A 21,897-nucleotide genomic window follows, 5' to 3' on the forward strand; every position below is an offset into this window, starting at 1 on the left:
CTTCTTAGTTGAGATGTGTTATATAACAGCGTAAAGCGAAAAGAATTGACAAGTTCCTGTTGGCTTTCAGATTAAAGCGCACAGACGAACATGTGCTTCAACATTAGTGAAACTACAGACCAGCAGCGAGCAAATAACGAGGACTTCTGCTGGTTAATATATGAAATATGAAATAAATAAAATATTGTTTCCAGCAATTTTTCATCTGTGACGTTTATTCACAGCGTTAAAAACCTGCAGGAGTCATAAATACACGGATTTAAGAGATTACAGCCGATTACAGCTGGAGGCAGGGCACTGACGTCACATCCGGTAACCTAGATTTTAATGCAGTGTGCAGGACTGTCAAGACAAGGCTGCATAGCAACAAAAGAGTGTGTGTGTGTGTGTGTTGGAGGGGGGTGTACTGTATTCATGCTGTCCTCATTCATTCAGCTCTTATACAAGCACCACTGTGTGTGTGTGTGTGTATGTGTGTGTGTGTGTGTGTGTAGCAGGTTTTCTTTCTGTCAGTGAAAAGCAGGGTGACTCCTGTATCATGTGACTCCTGCCGCAGCGTTTCCAGAACAAACTGCACCATCAGACGCACAGCTGGACGTTCGTGCATCATCACAGACACTTCTTTAAAATATTAAAATCTTTATTTACACCAGAGAGGCACGACAGACACAAATCATTACATGTCCTCAAGTTCATAAATAAACAATACTGAGAAAATATGTTTGAGGGTTCAGTTCAGTTCATTCTGTACATTTTCATAAAATCTTCATGAAGTTTTGCACCTGAGGATTGTTTTTACGGAAGATTAGAGATACGAGAAAAAGTGATTCTGAGAATAATATCAGGACTCCAATCAGTTTTTCACACGTGGCCCTAATCTACCGTATGTTTTCATGAAAAAAAAAAAAAAAATCAAAATTAAACAGCACTTTGGAGGTTTTCTATTCACTAGCTTAATAAATATTATATGTAGGCTGAATTTCTGATTATGTGTAAAAAAGGTCTGCACACATTAACTTTCACATTGTTGTTGTTAAAATGTGAAAATAATATTGATATTATGCTGTTAGCGCCCCCTACAGGCTACACTGTTCATCACAGCCACAATGTAAATGTTTTCTTTAATAATTAATTAATTATTTGTGTAGTTCGTTAAATGTCAGCGAATTGTGACGACTGTCAATCCCACGTTACTCTTCAGATTGTCTGAAACCTGAAGATAATGATAAGATAACGGTTTATTATCATAGAAGAGTAAGAAAACCAGAAAATATTCACATTTTGGAAGCTGGAGCCAGTGAATGTTTGTCATTTTTGCTCCAAAAAAAAACGATTTTCTGTCAAACGACTCGTCAGCTGATCGTTGCAGCTCAACTTTTATGTGTCGTTTCTTATTGTTTGTCTGTTTTTGTGTGTTGAAAATGTTTGATGTTGGACTCTCAGAGCAGCAGCTCCTGGTGTGAGTTTCACTACCTGATCAGGTCCCAACAAAGTCTTGATAAAAGGGTTTTGGATTATCTAACTTTTCCCCCCCGACTGTATCATCTGCGTGTTTATTGAGGATGTTAAACTTCTCAAGCAGAAGAGAAAAAACTCATCACTGAAATCATATTTACAGTGACGTCAATGGTGTGTAAAGTGTGTATTCACATTGTTATAATGAAGAGATTGTCAGTACATAATGTTTTTTTCCCTCAAATGCTGAGTGTGATCACAACATCTGGACCAGTAAACATGTTAGAGTCTGTGTTTCTCCTCTACATGCTGAAGACGTCTCCCAGTCTGTGAACCGCCAGGCTGATCCTCCCCGACAGCCGCAGCTCGTCCTTCAGGAAACGTCCCACCTGCTCGGAGCAGAGGACGTCGCAGAACACCCAGATCTCCGCCCGCTCCCTCTGGATGTTGGCGTTGCACGTCGGCAGTCTGGAGCTCCGGACGAACCGGTTCAGAGCTCGCCACACCTGGAGGGAGCGGGGCGAGAACAGGTGAGGAAGGAGGAGGGAAAGATGACATAACAAAACGATGAAGCGTGAAAAAAAATGAGACAGAAAGGTCAAGAAGGAGAGGAAGAAACATTATTAATAATAATCTGCATTTATTTTGATAACTGATTGTTTGAGTCCCTTTCAAAGTAAAACTACCAAACACCCTCAGATACAGCTGGTTAATTAATTAAACAACCACTGACTGTATATAAATATGGACGACGCGTCTCAACTTCCTGCCGCTGTGCAATAGTGAAGCCAAAATATCTCCTCTCCGGGAGCCGCCATCGTGCTTGTGTCACATTTGGAGCCAAAGTCTGTCGATCGTGATGTCACACCCAAACATCAGCGTGATAAGAACAAACTATAATTTAATAAAACCATGTTTGGGAAAGTCGTATCTACCGGGTGGAGATCCAGATGTTTTGGCTTCACTTTTGAGGAGCCGTCATGGCGTCCATGTTTATATACAGCCAACGGTTCCAGACATGATTTAAAACTCCGCTGCAACAATGAGTCAATTGATCGACTAGTTAACAACTATTAAATTCAGTTATAACAGTCAGATTTTAAGAAAAAAAATGCTAAATGTTTCTGGTTGCAGCTTCTTAAGTCTTTAGTCAGACAGTAAACTGAAGCTCTTTTGGACAAAACAAGATGTTTGAGGACGTCGTCTTAGACTTTGGGAAACACGATCAACGTTTTTCACAAGCGTACATGTTGTCACTTGATACTGGGAGGTTCTGAGAACAGCGGAAAACTACGTCAAGGACAGATAAAGATCCGCAGATCCACCAGACTGAAACATAAACACACACAGTGACGCCGGCGTTTACAGGAAACAACAATCCCGCTAATCTGTCAACATCACCGTGTGATACAGATGTTCTCAAGTCCGTCCAGGAGCCGGCAGATGTTCATGTTGTAACTATTAATCACACGTTTAACCGTTACATCTACAGGTCCACGTTTATTTAATCCATGAAATGTTGAAAAAAATATAGGGGGGAAAAAATGTCCATGGTGATCAATTTAGGGGCTGCAACTGATTATTATTTCCATTATTGATCAATCGATTTGTTGTTTGGGCCATAAAATGTCTCAAGATGACAAATGTTTTGTTTTGTCCACAACTCAAAGATCTTCAGTTTACTGTCATAAAGACTAAAGAAACCTGAAAATATTCACATTTAAGAAGCTGAAATCAGAGAATTTGGACATTTTCTTCTCGAAAAATGACTTAAATTGATTATAAGAATAGTTAGCGATTAATATAATAGTAATGTAACTAATCGATTAATAGACTAATTGTCTACTTCAATGGGCTTGTTTTGTTCGACCAACAGTCCAGAACTTAAAGATATACGACTGACTGTCATACATGTCAAAGAAAAAGAGCAAAACTCACATTTAAGAAGCTGAAAGCAGAGAAAGTTTTGTGATTTAGCTTGAAATCAACATTTGTTCCATAAAATGTCAGAAAATGGTGAAATGTTTTGTTTTGTCCACAACTCAAAGATCTTCAGTTTACTGTCATAAAGACTAAAGAAACCAGGAAATATTCACATTTAAAGAAGCTGAAACACTCGGAGAGAGACGATGATAAATTAAATGGATTAATCAGCTGATGGTTTCAGTTCTACGCAGGATAAAACAGACGTGTCAGCTGCTGAATCTACCGACCTGTTCGATGTCCTTCGCCTCCCCGCAGTTGTGCTGACCGATCACCCATCTGACCCTCTGGCGGAGGTGGAGACTGTGGACGGAAACCATGTGACGGAACCGTTTGGACAGCGACTGCGAGCTCTGCAGCGGGACGCTTTTCTGTGCAGAGACGCTCCAGGACCGTTTGACCGGCGAGTCTGTGACGGAGACGCCGTCTCCGTGTTTGTCAGGAGACGGTCTGGTGACCGCCTCTCCGTCTGGTCTGTTAAAGAGCGAAGCAGGAGGAACGTTTTCTGACACGCAGACGCCGTCTCCGGTCGCCTCTGCGTGTGGACGACCATGACGTCTTTCGGCGAGACAGTTGTCGACTTTGGGTTTTTGTAGTTTGATTTCCGCGAGGGGTTCGGTCACGGCCTCCGCTGCTGTGTGAGCGTGCGGCCGGCTGTCAGAGGCGAGGATCTGATCCGAGGCAGTGATGATAGGAGGCGGTTTGGCGGGTCTGATGGGCAGGTTGCGTCCTGCGGCGGCGGCGGCGGGGAACCAGGGGGTGAAGACCGGAGGAGGCCGACAGGGAAAAGGCTCCAGAAGCTTCTGTGTCCTCTCTAACAGAGAGCCGAGACCGTCAGCTGATCCAGGCTGATAGTGAAGAACCACATCCTCCATACAGACGGACGAAGATCAGAGGACTGACTGCATCCCCCTCCTCCTCCTCCTCCTCCTCATCTTCATCCTCATGATGATATCACTTCAGTCAGACATGCAGGGGATGATGGGAAGACGGTGGGAGGCAACGCAGTTTAGTCCAAATAAAACCTGTGAAAATTGAAGCAGAAGTTCATTTCTTAACATTTGTTCTGGAGCTGCAATGACAGTAAATTAATCTGCAACTGTTTTGGGTTTAAGACAGACTTGAAAAATTGTGAACTCGTCCTTTAAGTCGTCGGCATGACGTCTTCCCTGAAGTGTGTCTGTTTCTTGTCATGAGGTTTCTTCACTTTTTCCCCATTTGAGGGTTTTTAAGGGAGTTTTTCTTCATTTGAATCGAGGGTCTAAGGACAGATGAGGATGTTGTTCTGCTGTACTGACTGTAAAGCCTCCTGAGGCAGATTTGTGATTTCGGGCTTTACAAATAAAAACTGACTTGACTGATGACTTCCTTTTCTTTCTGTGGTTGTCAGGAGATTTACAGGAAACTGACTTTATCTTTCTTACTAATAAAGTGAGAGAAGTCACGTTCAGACTGCTCCATAAATTCTACTCGGCTAAATCGTTTCCTCTTAAATACAAAAAACAGACATCGATACCTGTTGTTCATTTGGTGAAAGCAGCACCGACACACCTGGACATCTGCTCTAGTCTGACGTTCTCGACTTTATTCAAATGTATTTTCTATTTTGCCAAATTTCACAAACATAACTGTAAGTTCAATAAGTCGAGGCCCCTCCAGCCTCTACTTTGCTTCTCTTAAGTCTTCCACAAATGTTAAAACTATGAAAAATGTGCTTTTATTTACATTAACAGTGCTTCTAAAAGATCTGTTGATTTATATTTATTTAAAATCTTTTATTTTTTATTTTTTACTATTTATTAATTTATGCTGCTCCCTTTGCTCGTTATATTTTCTTATGTGTGTATTATTGATCTGTTATTCATGCCATGTCTGTGTGCTCTGGTTTAAATTAATATGTTGTTTTGTAATTTGTGGTTTGTTAAATAAAGTTTGGAGGGAAAACTGCTGATATACAGGAAGCACAAAGTAATATGATACAGCATTAAAAAAAACAATTAGATAACTCATCTGTATGAATGAGCTGCAAATATATTATATTTATATTACATTTACATGATATTTACAGATAATATAACATACATTGTGGCTACTGACAGATACAGAAATCAGCCGCAGTATTTCGTACAATAACTTTAACTCTAAATCCTGATTTAAATATTAATGGTCGGTAATATTTCGTATTGTTTGTCGTTTGTATTTTTTATAATTTAATTGATTGTTACAGTCTAGAAATACAGACTCAAAATAACGATTAAAGTAGGAGCCGGTTCCTGGTCGACAGCCCTGTCAGGTAGCTAACGCTAACTAGTTGTTTTTAGTTTATTATGCTAACTGTTAGCTGACGGCGGCTACATTCACTAACTGACGACAGAAACCAACAGACGAACACAACCGACATTTGTTTTTAATTTCTGCAGACAGACATCGGTCATAACAGAAACTCCTCTGATGCGGAACAGTGTTAATAATAGAAAACAAACCTTTACATTAGCTGACTGTGGTCGTCTATGTCCGCCATCAAGGAGTTAACATGGAGACGTTAACTGTGCGCGTCCCGTGAACTCTCGCGAGAGTTGAAACAAACCGCAGCTTCGGTTTAAGGGTTTTATTCTTTGTTTCATGTTCACTGAATATAGAAAAAAATCGTTTAAATCCCTGATAAAATCGGAATTTCATCCCTAATCATATAATCTCCCTGCTAGGTGCTATTAAATTAGTTTTAACATTTAACTAATATATAACTGAATTTATATAAATTGAATTTTATTAAAAACAAAATTAGAATAAAATTAAAAATGTATATTTAAAATTGACACGTGATAGATTTTCACAATAAATGTTACCAGAAAATAAATGTTGGGAACATCACTTTTATATTTCCTTTATCATTATTATTATTTTATGGTGTTTTATTTAATTTTATTGTCATTATCATTTTAATTGTGCTTTCATTTAGTGTCATCATTCTAGTATTTCATATGCATTTCCATATATTTTGCACATTTATCTATTTTATATTCAAGGTTTGGTCTTTTAATTTTACCTGCTTTATATGTTTATTTCTTTTATTTGCATCTTATTTGTTTACATATTAACTTATTTATTTTCCTTTGCTCTTCCATCTTTTTCAATTCATTTTTTTTTTGTGCTGCTTTGTTCAAACTATCAGCTGTAAGACATCAAACATCAGCCGAGCTTCTGCAGCTCTGTTCTCACAGTTTTGTTGACTTTGGCTACAAATAAAAGTTTCCTGCAACCAACAAAATATTGGATTATTGATTACAGAACATTCCTGTTAGAGGTTCCTCAGGTGTGAAGCTGCTTCCTGTTCTTTCGGTTCTGAACTGTGGAGCAGCCTTGATAGTTACAAAAAGAAATTAAAGACCAACCTTTTTAATTAACTTTACTGGTATCATTGTTAATGTTATATTGTATTGTGACCAAACTGTTTTGTTTTCATTTTTCTGTTTATTTTTGTAATCAAACTTTTTTTTTTTTTTTTACTTATTTTCAGTTGATCTTGTTTTGAAAGGCACTTTGGGCTGCATCTGTGCATGAAAAGTGCTAATCAACTACAATTATTATTATTATTATTATTATTAGGTCAGCTGTTACTGACACTTTAGTTTAGCTTTTCAAAATAAAAGTATTTTTTGGAGGCATTTTCACCAAGTCATAAAGTTGTTTGATAAAATGATGTCATGTCTGAGCAATGATCACAAATGAGCTAAAAAAAACCCAAAACAAAACACAAAAACAAGTAAATTTAAACATCAACCGTTTTGTTCAGTAAAGAACTCTGTAAACACTTCAGATTCACCACCGTCCATCATCCATCTTTCACTCTTTAATCACAGAAAACACATTAACATTAGAACTAAAAACTAAAGAAACCACACTGACGCAGCCCCGTAGTTTGTCAATAGGACATTTTATTTTATACGTCTGTTGTCTTTATTCAAATTACAGTAATATACTTGCTGAGATGACCACCGGCTGCAGCCTGGACAGCTAAAACTGACAGCTGTACTACTTGAAGCAAACTTTTTTTTTTTTTCTTTTTTTTTGTCTTCTTTTTTAAAATTATCTTGCAACAGAAAAAAGCACATATGCCATGAGATGTGTGGTGGTGTTGGTGGTGGTGACGTCAGGTAGGTAGGGTTATAGTGCTGGTCTAAAAAAAAAAAAAAAAAAAAAAAAAAAAAAAAAAAAAAAAAAAAAAAAAAAAAAAAATAAAGGAAAAAAACCTTGCGCGTTGTACATGTTGTAAAAGGATCAGAATATGGCACATTTGGTCCACGTTGGTAGTTTTATTATCTCGTTTTCAAACATGTAATAAACAAAAAAAAAAAAAGAAAGAAAGAAAACAGATCATAGTTGTACGTGTTGTTTTTTTCCCCAGAAGCACAGCATTAATGACAGCATATTGAAAACACGACTGTAGAGGGGGCCGCTCTTTAAGTTTCTCTTTTCTTTTAAAATCTTGAACTTATCAGCCAATTGTTTGTTTCTATTCTCCCTGGTACAGTATTATTATTATTAATATCTTCTTTCCATCCAAAATGAAGTGGGGTGGGGGGGCAGGGTGTGGGAGGTGGGGGCAGGGGGGTGGAGCTTCGTGGATGATTGACAAGGGGGGGGATGGCTTTTGAACATTCACAGGAAGTAGTCAGGAGTGCGTCTGGTCACGTGGGGCTCGCCGCGGCGGGGGGCGGGGTCAAACTGAAGGCTGAAAAAAAGGAAAGCAGAGAAGGTTCGTTAGTGATGATTTCTGTCCACCTGGTGAATGTAAATCCAATATTCACTAGTCTAGTCTTCAGCTAATTGTGTCTGTTTGCTGCTGAGCAGGAAGTGTACAGCGACTTTTTAGAGCTTTTATTCTGAAAACGACGCTATGAGATGCTGAGAGTGAACCAGGACAGTAAAGTTGCAGCCGGACAGATAAACAACGAGCTGAAACTCACTATAAAAGTCTCTGTAGGTTCATCACTATGAGCAACGACCGACACATTACACACTGACAGATCGGTGTTATTATTAAGTTATTGATTATAGCTGCTTTAAACGAGGCTGCACCATTAAAACTTGTCTTAGCAAGTAAACATCTGTCCAATCAAAATCCATCAACATGCTATAAACTTCTAAAAATGAGTTTTGGGGGCAAAAAAAAGTACAAATTTCATCACTGCGTCTTATTTATATTTATATAAATGGAGAAATTAGTGTTTCAGAATTAGTTGTCTCTGTGATGCAAACAGTTTTAACAGATGTGTAAATCTCCAGTAAAGTAAACCTGTTCTAACTAGTTCAGAAGTCCATGACAAACAGCTGTGATCTGAGGCTACAGTTGGAGACATTTAGACTGGTCATAGCAGGAAGTGCACATTAATAACATGAATCATGTTTCCATTTCCATGTGCAGGTTTCAGGCCGACTCACTGTGTAAATAGTCCGACTCACAGATGTAATTACAGCGGTTTATGAGACTCCAGCTACTTTATTTTTGACTGATAATAAAACGTTAAGACCCACAATATAAATATTTTACACACCATGTAAGAACAAAACTTAGAATTAATCAAATAAATGTGTCGTCCAGCCCTTCCTGAAACCTTTTTTTTTTTTTAAACTTTGTGTACTTACAAAGAGTATTTGAGGGTGTCGTCCAGTTCCATGATGGCTGCCTGGTTTCCACAGCGGTAGCAGTAGTTTGGAGCACTAAAGATGGTCACCACGTTCTTGTCATGGCCCCAGTTGTAGCCCTGAAGGAAACCACAACACACGTTATTACACACCAGATATCCTGCTGTGACACGTCGGCCAGGTTTCCCCTCCAAAAAAACAGGTTTTAAATCTGAAGGGACTTCCTGGTTCTCACTTCCTGTGAGGAGCCGGAGTCACATGACGCAGAGGTCTGATGACATCGAACACGTTAGTGGCTGAACATCACCAGTGTGTGACTGACTTTGCTCCGAAATCAGCTGTGAAACTAACAGCTGATTAATCAATAAGAGGACTGAGACTCTGTATCAAAATTTCAATAATCGATTGTTGTGATTAACGCCATTATCGATTAATCTGTCAATGATCAACTTCCCAGAGCACAAAGTGACGACTTTAAACTGATCAGATTAAACCCCAAAAATATTTCATTTACTTTCATATTTAATAAAAACAAAACAGTGAATCCAAATAACTCAGAAGCAGCAAATTAATTGATTTTCGAAGTTTTTCAAATTAAAAGTCCTTCTGTTTGTTTTTCTCATCAGAGTCAACGAGGAATAAACAGAATCTTTATTTCATCTATTTTATAGACAAAACCATTAATTATAAAAATAACCAAACAGTTGCCGCTTCTGGTTTAAACACGAGGTCATTAGTGTCTTGATTTAAGTGGGTTTTTATAGTTTATTTTTTTATTGGAGGGATAAATCCATAGTTTAAAGTGGAAAACAGTCATATTGTTAATAATTCAACAGTTCAGTGACTGTTTATCGACAAACACCTGAAACAATCTGATCAACTTTTCAATCAGTTAAATTTTACAACAAACTGATTCTGCTTTTATTAAATATTTTCTTCTGTTATGAAATAAAAAATAAAATAAAAACATGTGACTGAATCTCATCTGAACATAAAAGTGTGTCGGGTCACACGGATCAACAGTGGGAGTGAAAACTGGTGCACAAACTGGGATGAAGGAGCACTGCAGCCGTGTAACTTTATATCACGTTGCCATGGAGACGCCACTCTCAGGTTTTTTGGGGAAGCGTCGGTCCACTCGTGTCCGTGTGGGTGTTTATGTGCCGACTTGATGGAAATAAAACTCAAAAAAGACCAAAGTTTAGCAGCTCACATTTCTGTGATAGTTTTTCATCTGTTCTCCGTCGACACTTTAGGTTCCTTTAATGCATTTCTACACAAAGCATCATGGGAAATCTGAATCACCTGGGCAGACGTGAACGCACTGAAACATCTTCCAGCTCAGGACGGAGTATTAAAGGACCAGTTTGACAGTTTTAGGGCAGAAACTAACGATTGTTTTTCATTATCGATGAATCTGTCGTTTCTTTCCTCGATGAACAGATCAGTCGTTTGGTGAAAAATATTGATCAGTGTTTCCTGAAGCCTGAGACGACGTCATCAAATGTCTTATTTTGTCCACAACAAAGAAACTAGAAAATATTCACATTAGAGAAGCTGAAATCAGAGAATTTGGACGTTTTTGTCTTAAAAATGATGTAAAACAATCGATCAATCATCAGAACAGTTGGCAACTAATCAATTAATCCACTAATCGTTGCAGCTCGAAGCAGTTTATTCACTTACAGCCAGCAGCCGGTTAGCTTAGCTTAGCATAAAGACTGGAAACCAATGGAAACAGCTAGCCTGGTGCTGCCCGAGGGAAACTAAACCTGCATATCAGCACCTCTAAAACTCATTGATACACCTCTAAAACTCACTGATACGCCTCTAAAACTCACTGATACGCCTCTAAAACTCACTGATACGCCTCTAAAACTCACTGATACGCCTCTAAAACTCATTGATACACCTTTAAAACTCACTGATACGCCTCTAAAACTCACTGATACGCCTCTAAAACTCACTGATACGCCTCTAAAACTCATTGATAAACCTTTAAAACTCATTGATACACCTTTAAAACTCATTGATAAACCTCTAAAACACACTGATACGCCTCTAAAACTCATTGATACACCTTTAAAACTCATTGATACACCTTTAAAACTCATTGATAAACCTCTAAAACTCATTGATAAACCTTTAAAACTCATTGATACACCTTTAAAACTCATTGATAAACCTCTAAAACTCACTGATACGCCTCTAAAACTCATTGATACACCTTTAAAACTCATTGATACACCTTTAAAACTCATTGATAAACCTCTAAAACTCACTGATACGCCTCTAAAACTCACTGATACGCCTCTAAAACTCACTGATACGCCTCTAAAACTCATTGATACACCTTTAAAACTCATTGATAAACCTCTAAAACTCACTGATACGCCTCTAAAACTCACTGATACGCCTCTAAAACTCACTGATACGCCTCTAAAACTCATTGATACACCTTTAAAACTCATTGATAAACCTCTAAAACTCACTGATACGCCTCTAAAACTCACTGATACGCCTCTAAAACTCACTGATACACCTTTAAAACTCATTGATACGCCTCTAAAACTCATTGATAAACCTTTAAAACTCATTGATACACCTTTAAAACTCATTGATAAACCTCTAAAACACACTGATACGCCTCTAAAACACACTGATACGCCTCTAAAACTCATTGATACACCTTTAAAACTCATTGATAAACCTCTAAAACTCATTGATAAACCTTTAAAACTCATTGATACACCTTTAAAACTCATTGATAAACCTCTAAAACTCATTGATAAACCTCTAAAACTCACTGATACGCCTCTAAAACTCATTGATACGCCTCTAAAACTCATTGATAAACCTCTAAAACTCATTGATACACCTCTAAAACCACAAGTAGTGGTGTCATTTTTACTCTCCTTATACGCACTTATAACAAACAGTTATAACGAGTGTATATAACGTTTGTGTCTTTTGGATCCTAAACTGTTGTTTTTGGGAGTTATTCTGCAGCATGTGATGCTACAGCTACTTCCTGTTTACATAGCTGATTGCTGTTAACTGGGTGGAGCCTCAGATGTTTCCCTAGCAACCAATTCAAACATCACCAAAGTCTTAACAAGCCGAGACATTCCTCGAGTTTTTATCTGATTCAGTTAATCAGTAGTTTGAACACAGACTCGGCGGAGGATTTATTTACCTCCATGACGAGCTGATGGGCGCGGGACACCAGAGTGAGGCCGTTGGCGTGGTTGAAGGTTTCAGAGATGTCCTGTCCGAAGGTGTAGCCGGCACCTCGGGGGGAAATACCCCACCCACCGCGGTCATCGGGGTCGGACCACAGCAGGTCACACATGGGGCCCTGAGAGGGAGGAAGAGGAGGAGTTTACTTCTTCTACCTGTATTAGAAACTGTTTAAATGTATCTTTATTGAGAGGAAGCTTCCCAGTACTGACGTCCTGTGTTGACAGCCTGTGTGTGTGTGTGTGTGTGTGTGTGTGTGTGTGTGTGTACCTCATGTGGGACTTCTTGCAGGCGGTCCAGAGCTCGTATGTGATCCAGAGTGTCTATGGAGGGAGACAACCCTCCGTGGAGACAGAAGATCTGAAACAAACAAACAAAAAAACAAACCACACAATTATAGAACAATGTCGCCACAACATCCTGTAACATCCCATAATAAAAAGAGGAAATACAGGCAGGGTAAAAAAAATAGAAAGAGTGGTTCCGGCGCTACATGAGGATCGGGTCTCCCACCTGTCCGTCGACCAGCGCGGTGAGCGGCAGGTAGTCGAACAGGTCTGTGAAGTACTTCCAGACGTTGGCGTTGCCGTACTTCCTCAGGCACTCGTCGTAGAAGCCGTAGACCTGCGTGATCTGCCGCGACTCGTGGTTTCCTCGCAGGATGGTGATTCGCTCCTGGAAACGAACCTGAACGACAGAAACACCACAATAAATAAACTATTATAGATCTGAAATTAACAACTATTTATTATTAATCTGCTGATGGTTTTCCTGATGAATGAATTCATCTTTTGGTTTATAAAACACAAAGTTTACCGTCACAGAAAATAAAGAAAACCAGAAAAAGTTCATATTTGAGAAGCTGGAACCAGTTTTTACTTGATAACTTTATTGTTCTTATTTTTTTTTTTATTTTATTTTCTGTACAACACTTTGAATTGTCCTGAGAAAATGTGTAACAACAATATATTTGTCTAAATTTGACATAATCTGAGCTGAACTAACATCGCTGACACAGTAAAATATCTAAACGACAGATTAATAACATTAACATGAGTCTTCACTTCCTGTGATCATGACGACGCAGAATCAGCTGATCAACGACATCCAACACAACAGTCGACATGAAGCCGATCAGCTGATCGGCTGCATGTTACTGATAAAAATCTGCTGATACAGAAGTTGAAAGTATAAAACAGAATCATTATTGTAGTGATTTAACAGCTGTAAGAGTCCAATGATCATTTATACCTGATCAACATATTGATCAATAATCTGATCTGTGAACCTCAACACTGAGTATGAATTTATTATTTAATCACATGTTTCTTTATTTAAATCATCAGTTTATTTAGACAAAGTTCAACATTTAACAACTTTTGGCTTCTTTTGATGAATAAAATGAATGATTGCTGGAAGTGTTAATGGGGAGACAGTGAGAACATCCAAACCAGCAGCTTTTACTGGTTTATTCTCTTTAATTTCATCTCCAACAACAAATCAATAATTACCAGGAGACGTTTTATCATTTGGTCTAATTTTTTATTGTATATAAGAAGGAATAAACCTAAAAAAATACATAATTTCCTACAATGTATGTAATGAAAACGTGTAACATCATTTATGTGATATTCATTGAGCCTCTTTTATTTTTGTCTTTGCAGTTTATTTTTATTACTTAACTGGTAACTTCCTCTATTTGTTCTGTTAGTTCTGCTTCTTCTTCATTCATTGGTTTCAATTTTAATTACTAAAAGGATTAATTATCATTATTATAGTACAGTGTGTGTGTGTGTGTAGTCGTTTCCTGAACCTGATGTCGGTGTTTTACTCGCCGTCAGCTGTGAAACGGTTGTAAGACTCTCAACACAGAGACTGAAAACAGCAACATCCTGACGTCTAAATCGCAGGAACCCGAGAAAAACGACATCGCAGACCTTTCGTGCTGGTTTCCTCTTGTTCCGCGGTAACTGGAGGGTTTATTTTTAGCATCACTCAGGCAGATAAACAGGTTTTAGTGTCCTGCTTATCAGATTTGTCATGATGGACAATAAAATGTCAGCCGGCTCGTGGCCTCACAGACTCGCCGCCGCGTCCCTGCCGCTCAGTTTACACCTTCAGCTTTACCGACAATCCATCTGATGTGATCAGATGTCAACGATCGGCTCGTTAATGGAGACTCGTTAGATGATAACGGGACTCCTTCTTTTTGAAAAGTGATGAAACTGTTATAGATGAGTAAATGTATCAGATATATCTAAACATAGATAACAGCGGGTTCATCATCGACATCAACAACAACTGGACGTCGAGTGACTGACAGCATGATGTACGTTTTCTTTTCTTTCTTTACAGGTGAGATTTGAATGTCAGAAAACATCAGGAAGTGTCGTCGGCGGCTGTTTAACATCGATTCATAGAGTTAAATCTAGAAGCAGAGAATAACCCGGCCTGTAGTCCTCGCTGCTTTTATCTGACACTCATAAGCAACGTGCGTCTTTATGTGTGTGCTGAAGTGAAACAGAGCGGAAACCAAACCGGCTTCAACCGGCACGGCGGCGGCGGCTGCTGCTCGGTAGCCACCGGGAAGTATCTCACATGACTTTAAAGAGAGAAAAACCCCTGCAGGATGTAAATGACGAGTCCACACAGAGTGTTTGTTCTCGCAGCAGCAGCTGGGACGTGTCGGACGGAGATACGTGGAGTTAAGCTGCCGTCCGTCATGTGTTTGATTCAAACGTTACAGCTGGTCGACTTACGGATGAATTTTTGTTGACTTAATGAGTTAAAGATCTCCTCCAGATGTGTTTGAAGAGAGATAAAAATACTCCGCTTGGGGTGATAAACTACGTCTGATGTGGTTTTTCCACTAAAAAAAAAAAAAAAAAACAACATTTCCTCTTCGTCCCTCGGGTCAAATCCACAATCTCTGAATCTGTAAATATTGTTCATTTCATAAAGTTTTCCCCTGCTGGACACCAGATGTGTCTCCTCCTCCTCCTCCTCCTCTATGACACACTACCATCTGCTGTGACGGCGGCGGCGGCGGTTACCTTTAGCGTGACGAGCAGCGTGACCGTCTCCACGGAGTAGTAGCCTCTGTCGACGTAGTCTCCCATGAACAGGTAGTTGGTGTCGGGAGACTTGCCTCCGATCTTAAACAGCTCCATCAGGTCGTGGAACTGACCGTGAACGTCGCCGCACACCGTCACCGGGCATCGCACCTGAAGAAGACACACAAAACCACACACACGCTCGTCACCACACACACACACATTTCTATGAAGACTTTCCTGAATTTTCCTGCTTTTGAAATGAAGCTTTAATTGATCAAAGACGTCCGGTAACGATCTAAACTAAAAGTTCTCTCATTGGCTTTTTGCTGCTTCTCCTTCATGTTTAAAGCCTGAAAGTTAACGACTTTACAAACGTGTGTTCTTATATTAGTTCAGTTCTGATCGTCATTAAAAGTCCTGAAGAAGCTGCTGGTTGGACGTTTAGTTGATCTGTTTCCACAGTAAAGTCATTATCTACAATAAGAATGAATTATTTAACCCTTTGAAAGATGATTTACAGAAAAGCAAAGCAGCAAAAACATTTATGCTACACAAAGTTCTGTTGAAATCAGACTTCCTTCTAAACTTTGCTGATTTTACTACAAATTATTGAATCATTTTTACGTCTTACGTCGGGACGATTAAACTGGTTACAATCATTTGTGCTCAAATGATGAAGAGGAGACTTATGAAAGTCAGCACTTAAAACACTTAACATGACTTCTAAACATGAATCTATTCTAAAGTAAAACCTGCTGATGACGTCCAACAATAGATCAGAATCAACGATTTAACAGAAGTCTGAGTGACACGAAACAAGCCGACAGATAAACACACGGCAGCTTCCTCAAATGATTTATCATTTCCTCATTAGAGACGACGTCCTTAAACACGACTAAAACACTGATTCGTTAGTCCGACCTGTGAAAACCGACACGATGGTGCTAAAAGACACGAGAGCTGTAAACGTCTGTGTTGTGAATGTGTTTAAGAGAGGACGAGTGTGACCCCGCGGCTCAGCTGAGACTCCGTTTGTTCTGTAAACAAGGTGCGATACTGTTCAGACTGCAAACACGCCGAAGGCAACGACACTGAGAGTCAGCGTAACATTTGCTTTTTGTTCTTTGAATATTAAAACACACACGTTGTTTAGAAATAGAAGAAACTTTGATTCAAAAGCAGCAGCTTGAGTTCACTGCTGACCAGTTATCATCCTGGTTAGTTTCAGAAACAATCTTCATCTTCTACGTTTCACCACCTTCAGTCTGAACTGTTGTTGTCGTCGTCTTCTGCTTCTCTACTTGTTGACTGTTTATTTGTTTGGAGACGACAACACTAAATGATCTCAGCTGAGCGGATCACAGACGCGCTTATTTGTCGTTTCCTCGTGTTTAAAAGTTCATTTTCACCGTTTTGCTTTCTGTGCTGTGACTATAAAAACACTGCAGAGCTCCGACAAACATTTATTATCAATTCATTGTTATTAATCCATTTTAAATGTGTGAAATGAGCCTCCACATGTTACTAGAGCATGTGGTTTTTGTTTACAACATGAATCAGGAAACTTACATGATAAATAACCTTCAACGCTAATTGATTATCTTAATTACTGATCCATTTTCTGACAATCAAATAATCCACTAAATACACCTAATGTTTTGCAGTTTTAGGTCCCGCTTTCCTGATTTTCATTCCGTTCTTTCCTGCTCTGTATTGGGATAATCTGTCGCTCGGGTTCTGACTATGTGCTGGAAATCAATTGGGGTTGATGTTGAGCACAGACTGAAGCATTGTGGGAACTCTCACCTCCTGGACGTTGGACTCCTTGGTCAGGATCTCCTTGGCCTGCAGAAGAGGAGAGAGAAGTTTTCATTTCATTAGTGATCTTTTTTTAAAGAGGCTTATATCTATAAAAACCACGTCTCTCCAAGTGATCATGTGAGCAGACGGAAGGTTAAATAAAAACTCTTCAGACGTGGGGGGGGGGGGGGGGGGGCACACACACAAACAGTAACTCGTGTCATACGCGTCCGCATTTAGCCTCCATGACGGACCGGGTGGGTTATTTTGAGCCCGCGTGACCTCGCAGGACACCGTAGTGTTTGAAATGAGTCGCTCATGAAAATGACAAGAATCACTTCATTGTGTCTTTCTGTTCGCTGATTCAAAAAAAAGTGTTTCTGATGCTGCTTGTGACCATTGTGAGCTTCTTACACATTTCTTTTGATTTCCTGATCTTATGCTCGCTGTTGAGCTCCGGGGCTGATGGGAAGCAACTCCTCTCTGGGTTGAAAATGACAACGAGTCTTCCTGTATCAGCGTCACAAACTCATTTTATTTGCCGGCTAAAGCTTTCAGGTGTTTTTTAATCTACTAAAGTTCCCTCCGTGAAAAACAGTTCAGCGCTAATTCAACCGACCTGTTCTTCTAGCTTTCACTGTAGAGCTGCAACTAATGTTTTCCCCCCCGAAATAGATTAAATTTTTATAATTGCTTTGTCTATAAAATGTCTGAAAATAGAAAAAACGTCCATCACAATTTCCCAGAACTTAAGACGACGCCTTCGATACTTTTATCAACAGTCCAAAATCCAAAAGATATTCAGTTTAGAATGATAGAAAAGCAATAAAACTCATTCAGTGATGAATGAATGTGATCGTTTCATGGCAACATTGGATTTTTATATGATTTTTTTGGGGGGAGTTTTGGGGGATTAATGTGATGATGTAACTTCATTGTTGATGTATTTCAGTCTCTGGATTAACCAAAAAAAAAAAAAAAAACACTCACACAGACTTTCAAACCTGGTTGTTTTATCCATCAACAGTGTCTAAGATGATTTTTCAGATAATACACTAAATAACAACATATACTCATATTGTGATTTCAATAACATAAACCACAATAGACTGTTTTATCCATGTTGCCGACCGCTGCCCACAACTGTCCGACCACAACAGGCTCTTCTGGAAAACGGGCAGCACTTCAACTCTGTATTAGCACAAGTTGTTTTAAACAGGTGGTCAGACATAATTAGCAATTTTAAGGCATCACTTAGGCCTCTGCTGAGTAGTGATGACCACTTATTATTATTACTATTATTATTATTATTAAACGTTTCATAACTTAAAGTATTTCTACAATAAAACTTACCATTTTTTTACACGTCTAGTGCTCTTGAAATGCTTATATAATCCGGTACTAGAGATGTGCCAGTGTACCGTTTTAAACTACACACCACACTGAAACATGCTGCCGGCATCAATACCACCAACCATTTCCATGACCGTCATTACTGTGATTATCGTTATTTTAAGAGGACATCCTGAACACAGAGCAGCTCTCTTTATATTGTTCAGCCACAGGAAAGAAGCTTTCTACCAGTCAAACAGTGTGTGGAGCTTTAACTACTAGCTTTTTAAAAAATTGTGAACGGATACGTAGAAGCTGAGAGACACAGACACTGAGCTGCATTTAAAATCTTTCACTTAAGTCTGAAACTTCAAACAACAGCTTTTGTTTTACAGTATTTAAACTGGTTTTGATGTGGTGAAAGAGTCCAACAAAGCTGAAACATACAGACAGCTGTCCAGTGGACAGAATCACAGGTGATCATCGAGTCATTGAACTACATGTTAGCACAAACAGAGGGATTTCAGGGAAACTTAATTGATTATCGTGATAATACTGTTTGCCGTGCTATTAAACCTAGTATAACCGTAGCATGAAGATTTGATCCCGGTACATCCGTAGCTGGTACCAATTGTTGGTTGATGCATCGCTGCTCAGCTAAGCACTTTCAGTGGTTTAATTGAGGTTTTGAGTGTCTTTGATTCATTAGAGTCACTAAGAGCTAAAATAATTCATCCTCACATTCGGGAGAGAGCATGCATTCGGCTGCTGCTCGGAAATATAATTTGAGGCTATGGCTATAAAACGTGTTTTGACAACATGAAAAAGGTCGATGATGCAGAAAAGCTACCAAACCAGTTATTCTTAACTGGTGCAACAGACCTGAAGTGACGTCTGAACGGGAGGCTTCATGGGTTTATGCAGGTTGATCGATAAAGACAGGGCGCGGTGCAAATCATAACATGAGCAATCAATCATTGACGAATGTTCATGTTTCAACGCTAATATAATAATAAAATCTCCAGTATTAAATATCGTCTGAGTCCAGGTCTGTACGCTAAATGTGGCTGATAATAAGCGAACAATCAGTAAAATAGGCTCCGACTACTTGCTGGACATGATGTAAAAGATGCGATTCTAAGGCCCGAGCGTCCTGAGACGACGACTGTCGGAAAACCGCCCGTTTCTGATCCTTTTTAATTGGTCGAGTAGTGCTTAAATGAACCCCCCTGTCGAAAATATCGGGTTCTTTCATAAAAAAATTGAATTTCTATAGAGCTGTGGGGCGTCAGCAGCCCCGGGATGACTGGTCGAAGTCGGGGTGAAAATAGCCACCTAGCCGTTACTAAATTCCAGGAATTAGTCGGAGCCGCTTTCGCAATCTAGGCCACATTGAAAGCGAGGCCAATGGCGTCAGAATAAAACCCGCTTACCTTCTCGCAGAGTGTCCTGACTTGGTTTTCCGATAGCTGCTTACACTCGTTTAGCTGTTCGATCCATTGGTCTAATTCTTTAGTGAAAGATTTGTCTTCCATGACAGCTGCGGTAGCTCGCTGTGCTAGCTGTGTTAGCTACCTGAAAAAAAAACTGGCCTGTTTCAACGCTAGCTGAGTTAGCCTTTAGCTCTAAGTATTGTTAACCCGCTCCGGTCCCGCCAAACCGGCTGCAAAATCAATGATAACACCTAAAATTAACGAGCCTCTCAGTCAACTTCTATCATGATAAATCACCGATGTTAAGTTACAGATGTTAAAAATCAGTGTATATCGCCCGGGGGAGTCAGAAGGGTCGAAAGTCCCCGATGCGACAGACCGTAGCGGCAGAAAGCAGCGGCGTCGCAGGGGCTAGCCGATATGCTAAAAGAGTTAGCCACAATAACATCCGGGCATTTCAGCAGCGCCGCGACTGCGCAGCAGCGACACCGCGTGGACAGAATGTGAGCTGCAGCCTGTTAAAGCGGCTGCCAACATAAGGTCCCGGGCCCACTAACGGGACGCAAAATATATCTGCGAGGTCGCAAGATGAGCAACAAGAACTGTTACATGAGTTTTTAGTTTATATGTATATATGTGTGTGTGTGTGTGTGTGTGTGTGTGTGTGTGTGTGTGTGTGTGTGTGATATACGTGAAATATATTTAATTACTAAAGTCCATTCTCAGTGTTTGTGCACCGGAGGCTTCAAGTTTCCACAACACACTTGTGTAAGTTGCATACTAGACCAGGACTGGCCTGGCTCCAAATAAGTATTACCAGCTAAATTAAAGTACTAAAGTAACAGTATTCTTTTGCAGAAAATAGGGCTGTGACTATTGAATACATTTAACAAAGTACATTATTAATACTGATGTATAAGCAGCATGTTGTAACTGCTTTATGAGGCTCACAAGATAAATCTGAGGGGTCATGAGATAGATCAGGTAGGACAGAAGAAAAAACAAAGTACTGCTACATAAATATGGGTTAATTCAGGAACTTTTCTTTCATCTTTGCATTTTTGTGAAATATTGGAGAGTTTTTCCCTCTTTGGGCCTGAAACAGTTATTTATTTGAAACCATGTGAGGGGAAATGTCTCTTTAGTGGAACTGCTAACAACTCATAGACATCTGAAACGTGACAAAGAAACACAAATACACACTGATTTTTTTTTATAAAGGGTCACAAGCCAAACAGTTTGTGAACCACTGGTTTAATATTTAACGATGCAGGGTAATTTATAATCTCATCTGTTATGTTATTTTATGGAAAATCTTCATCTGAAAAGTAACTAAAACTGTCAAATAAATGTAATGGGGAAGAAAGTACAATATTTCCCTCTAAAATGTAGTTGCATAAAGTACAAGTACCTCAAAATTGTACTTAAGTACAGTACTTGGTAAAAGTGCAGTCTGTGTGTCGCGATTTTAAAAATGTATAAGTATGAAACTCTTCAGTGGTTGGTTTGATTTGCAGTTCTGTCAGCATTAAAGTAGGAAGAAGAAGTGACGGCAAGTAAAATACTCATCTGTAGTGACTCTCTGTCAGCACTGTCAAGCATTAAAACAGCATCAGGCAGTAAGATGTAGTACATGAGCTGTTGTTTACTAATTCAGGGGGAAAACCATAAAGGTCATGTGGGCACCAACACACTCAGGAATCCTGGGAAACGAGAAAGCAGACAAGTTAGCAAAGGAAACGGTCAGGAGAGAATATGTGGATATTAATATTAAACTTTCAAAATCAGAGGGGGAAAAGCATAGTTTGAAATGATCAAACAACGGCAACAATGTTGGGATAGTGCAACAAAAGGAAGACACTTACATGAAATACAAAATAAAGTAGGAGCGGTAAGGAATCATGGAATCAACAGGAAAGAGCAAGTAATTATAAGCAGATTTAAAAATTGGT

At 39.3% G+C, this 21,897-nt stretch overlaps 4 protein-coding genes across 4 annotated transcripts in view; all 4 read right to left on the reverse strand.

Annotated features, from left to right (window-relative positions):
- LOC122968417 (putative leucine-rich repeat-containing protein DDB_G0290503) overlaps positions 1–21,897 on the reverse strand; it is a 635,740-nt gene that overhangs the window by 172,490 nt on the left and 441,353 nt on the right. The window lies entirely within an intron of this gene.
- zgc:101664 (uncharacterized protein LOC450064 homolog) lies at positions 1,628–6,016 on the reverse strand. The gene is made up of 3 exons (XM_044334400.1): positions 5,922–6,016; positions 3,669–4,463; positions 1,628–1,961 (listed from the first exon to the last, which is right to left on the reverse strand). Exons 2-3 carry the CDS (start codon positions 4,311–4,313, stop codon positions 1,758–1,760), a joined length of 849 nt encoding a protein of 282 aa, XP_044190335.1. The 5' UTR covers positions 4,314–4,463; positions 5,922–6,016; the 3' UTR covers positions 1,628–1,757.
- Positions 7,354–20,382, reverse strand: LOC122968858 (serine/threonine-protein phosphatase 2A catalytic subunit beta isoform). Its single transcript, XM_044334364.1, has 8 exons — positions 19,946–20,382; positions 17,187–17,225; positions 15,378–15,548; positions 12,838–13,011; positions 12,595–12,684; positions 12,281–12,442; positions 9,085–9,203; positions 7,354–8,170 (listed from the first exon to the last, which is right to left on the reverse strand). Exons 1-8 carry the CDS (start codon positions 20,045–20,047, stop codon positions 8,098–8,100), a joined length of 930 nt encoding a protein of 309 aa, XP_044190299.1. The 5' UTR covers positions 20,048–20,382; the 3' UTR covers positions 7,354–8,097.
- LOC122968809 lies at positions 10,763–12,274 on the reverse strand. The gene is made up of 2 exons (XM_044334298.1): positions 11,963–12,274; positions 10,763–11,920 (listed from the first exon to the last, which is right to left on the reverse strand). The coding sequence occupies exon 2, from the start codon at positions 11,910–11,912 to the stop codon at positions 10,851–10,853; it is 1,062 nt and encodes a 353-aa protein (XP_044190233.1). The 5' UTR covers positions 11,913–11,920; positions 11,963–12,274; the 3' UTR covers positions 10,763–10,850.

The sequence above is a fragment of the Thunnus albacares genome, chromosome 2 (genome assembly GCF_914725855.1).
Source record: "Thunnus albacares chromosome 2, fThuAlb1.1, whole genome shotgun sequence".
NCBI lineage: Eukaryota > Metazoa > Chordata > Actinopteri > Scombriformes > Scombridae > Thunnus > Thunnus albacares.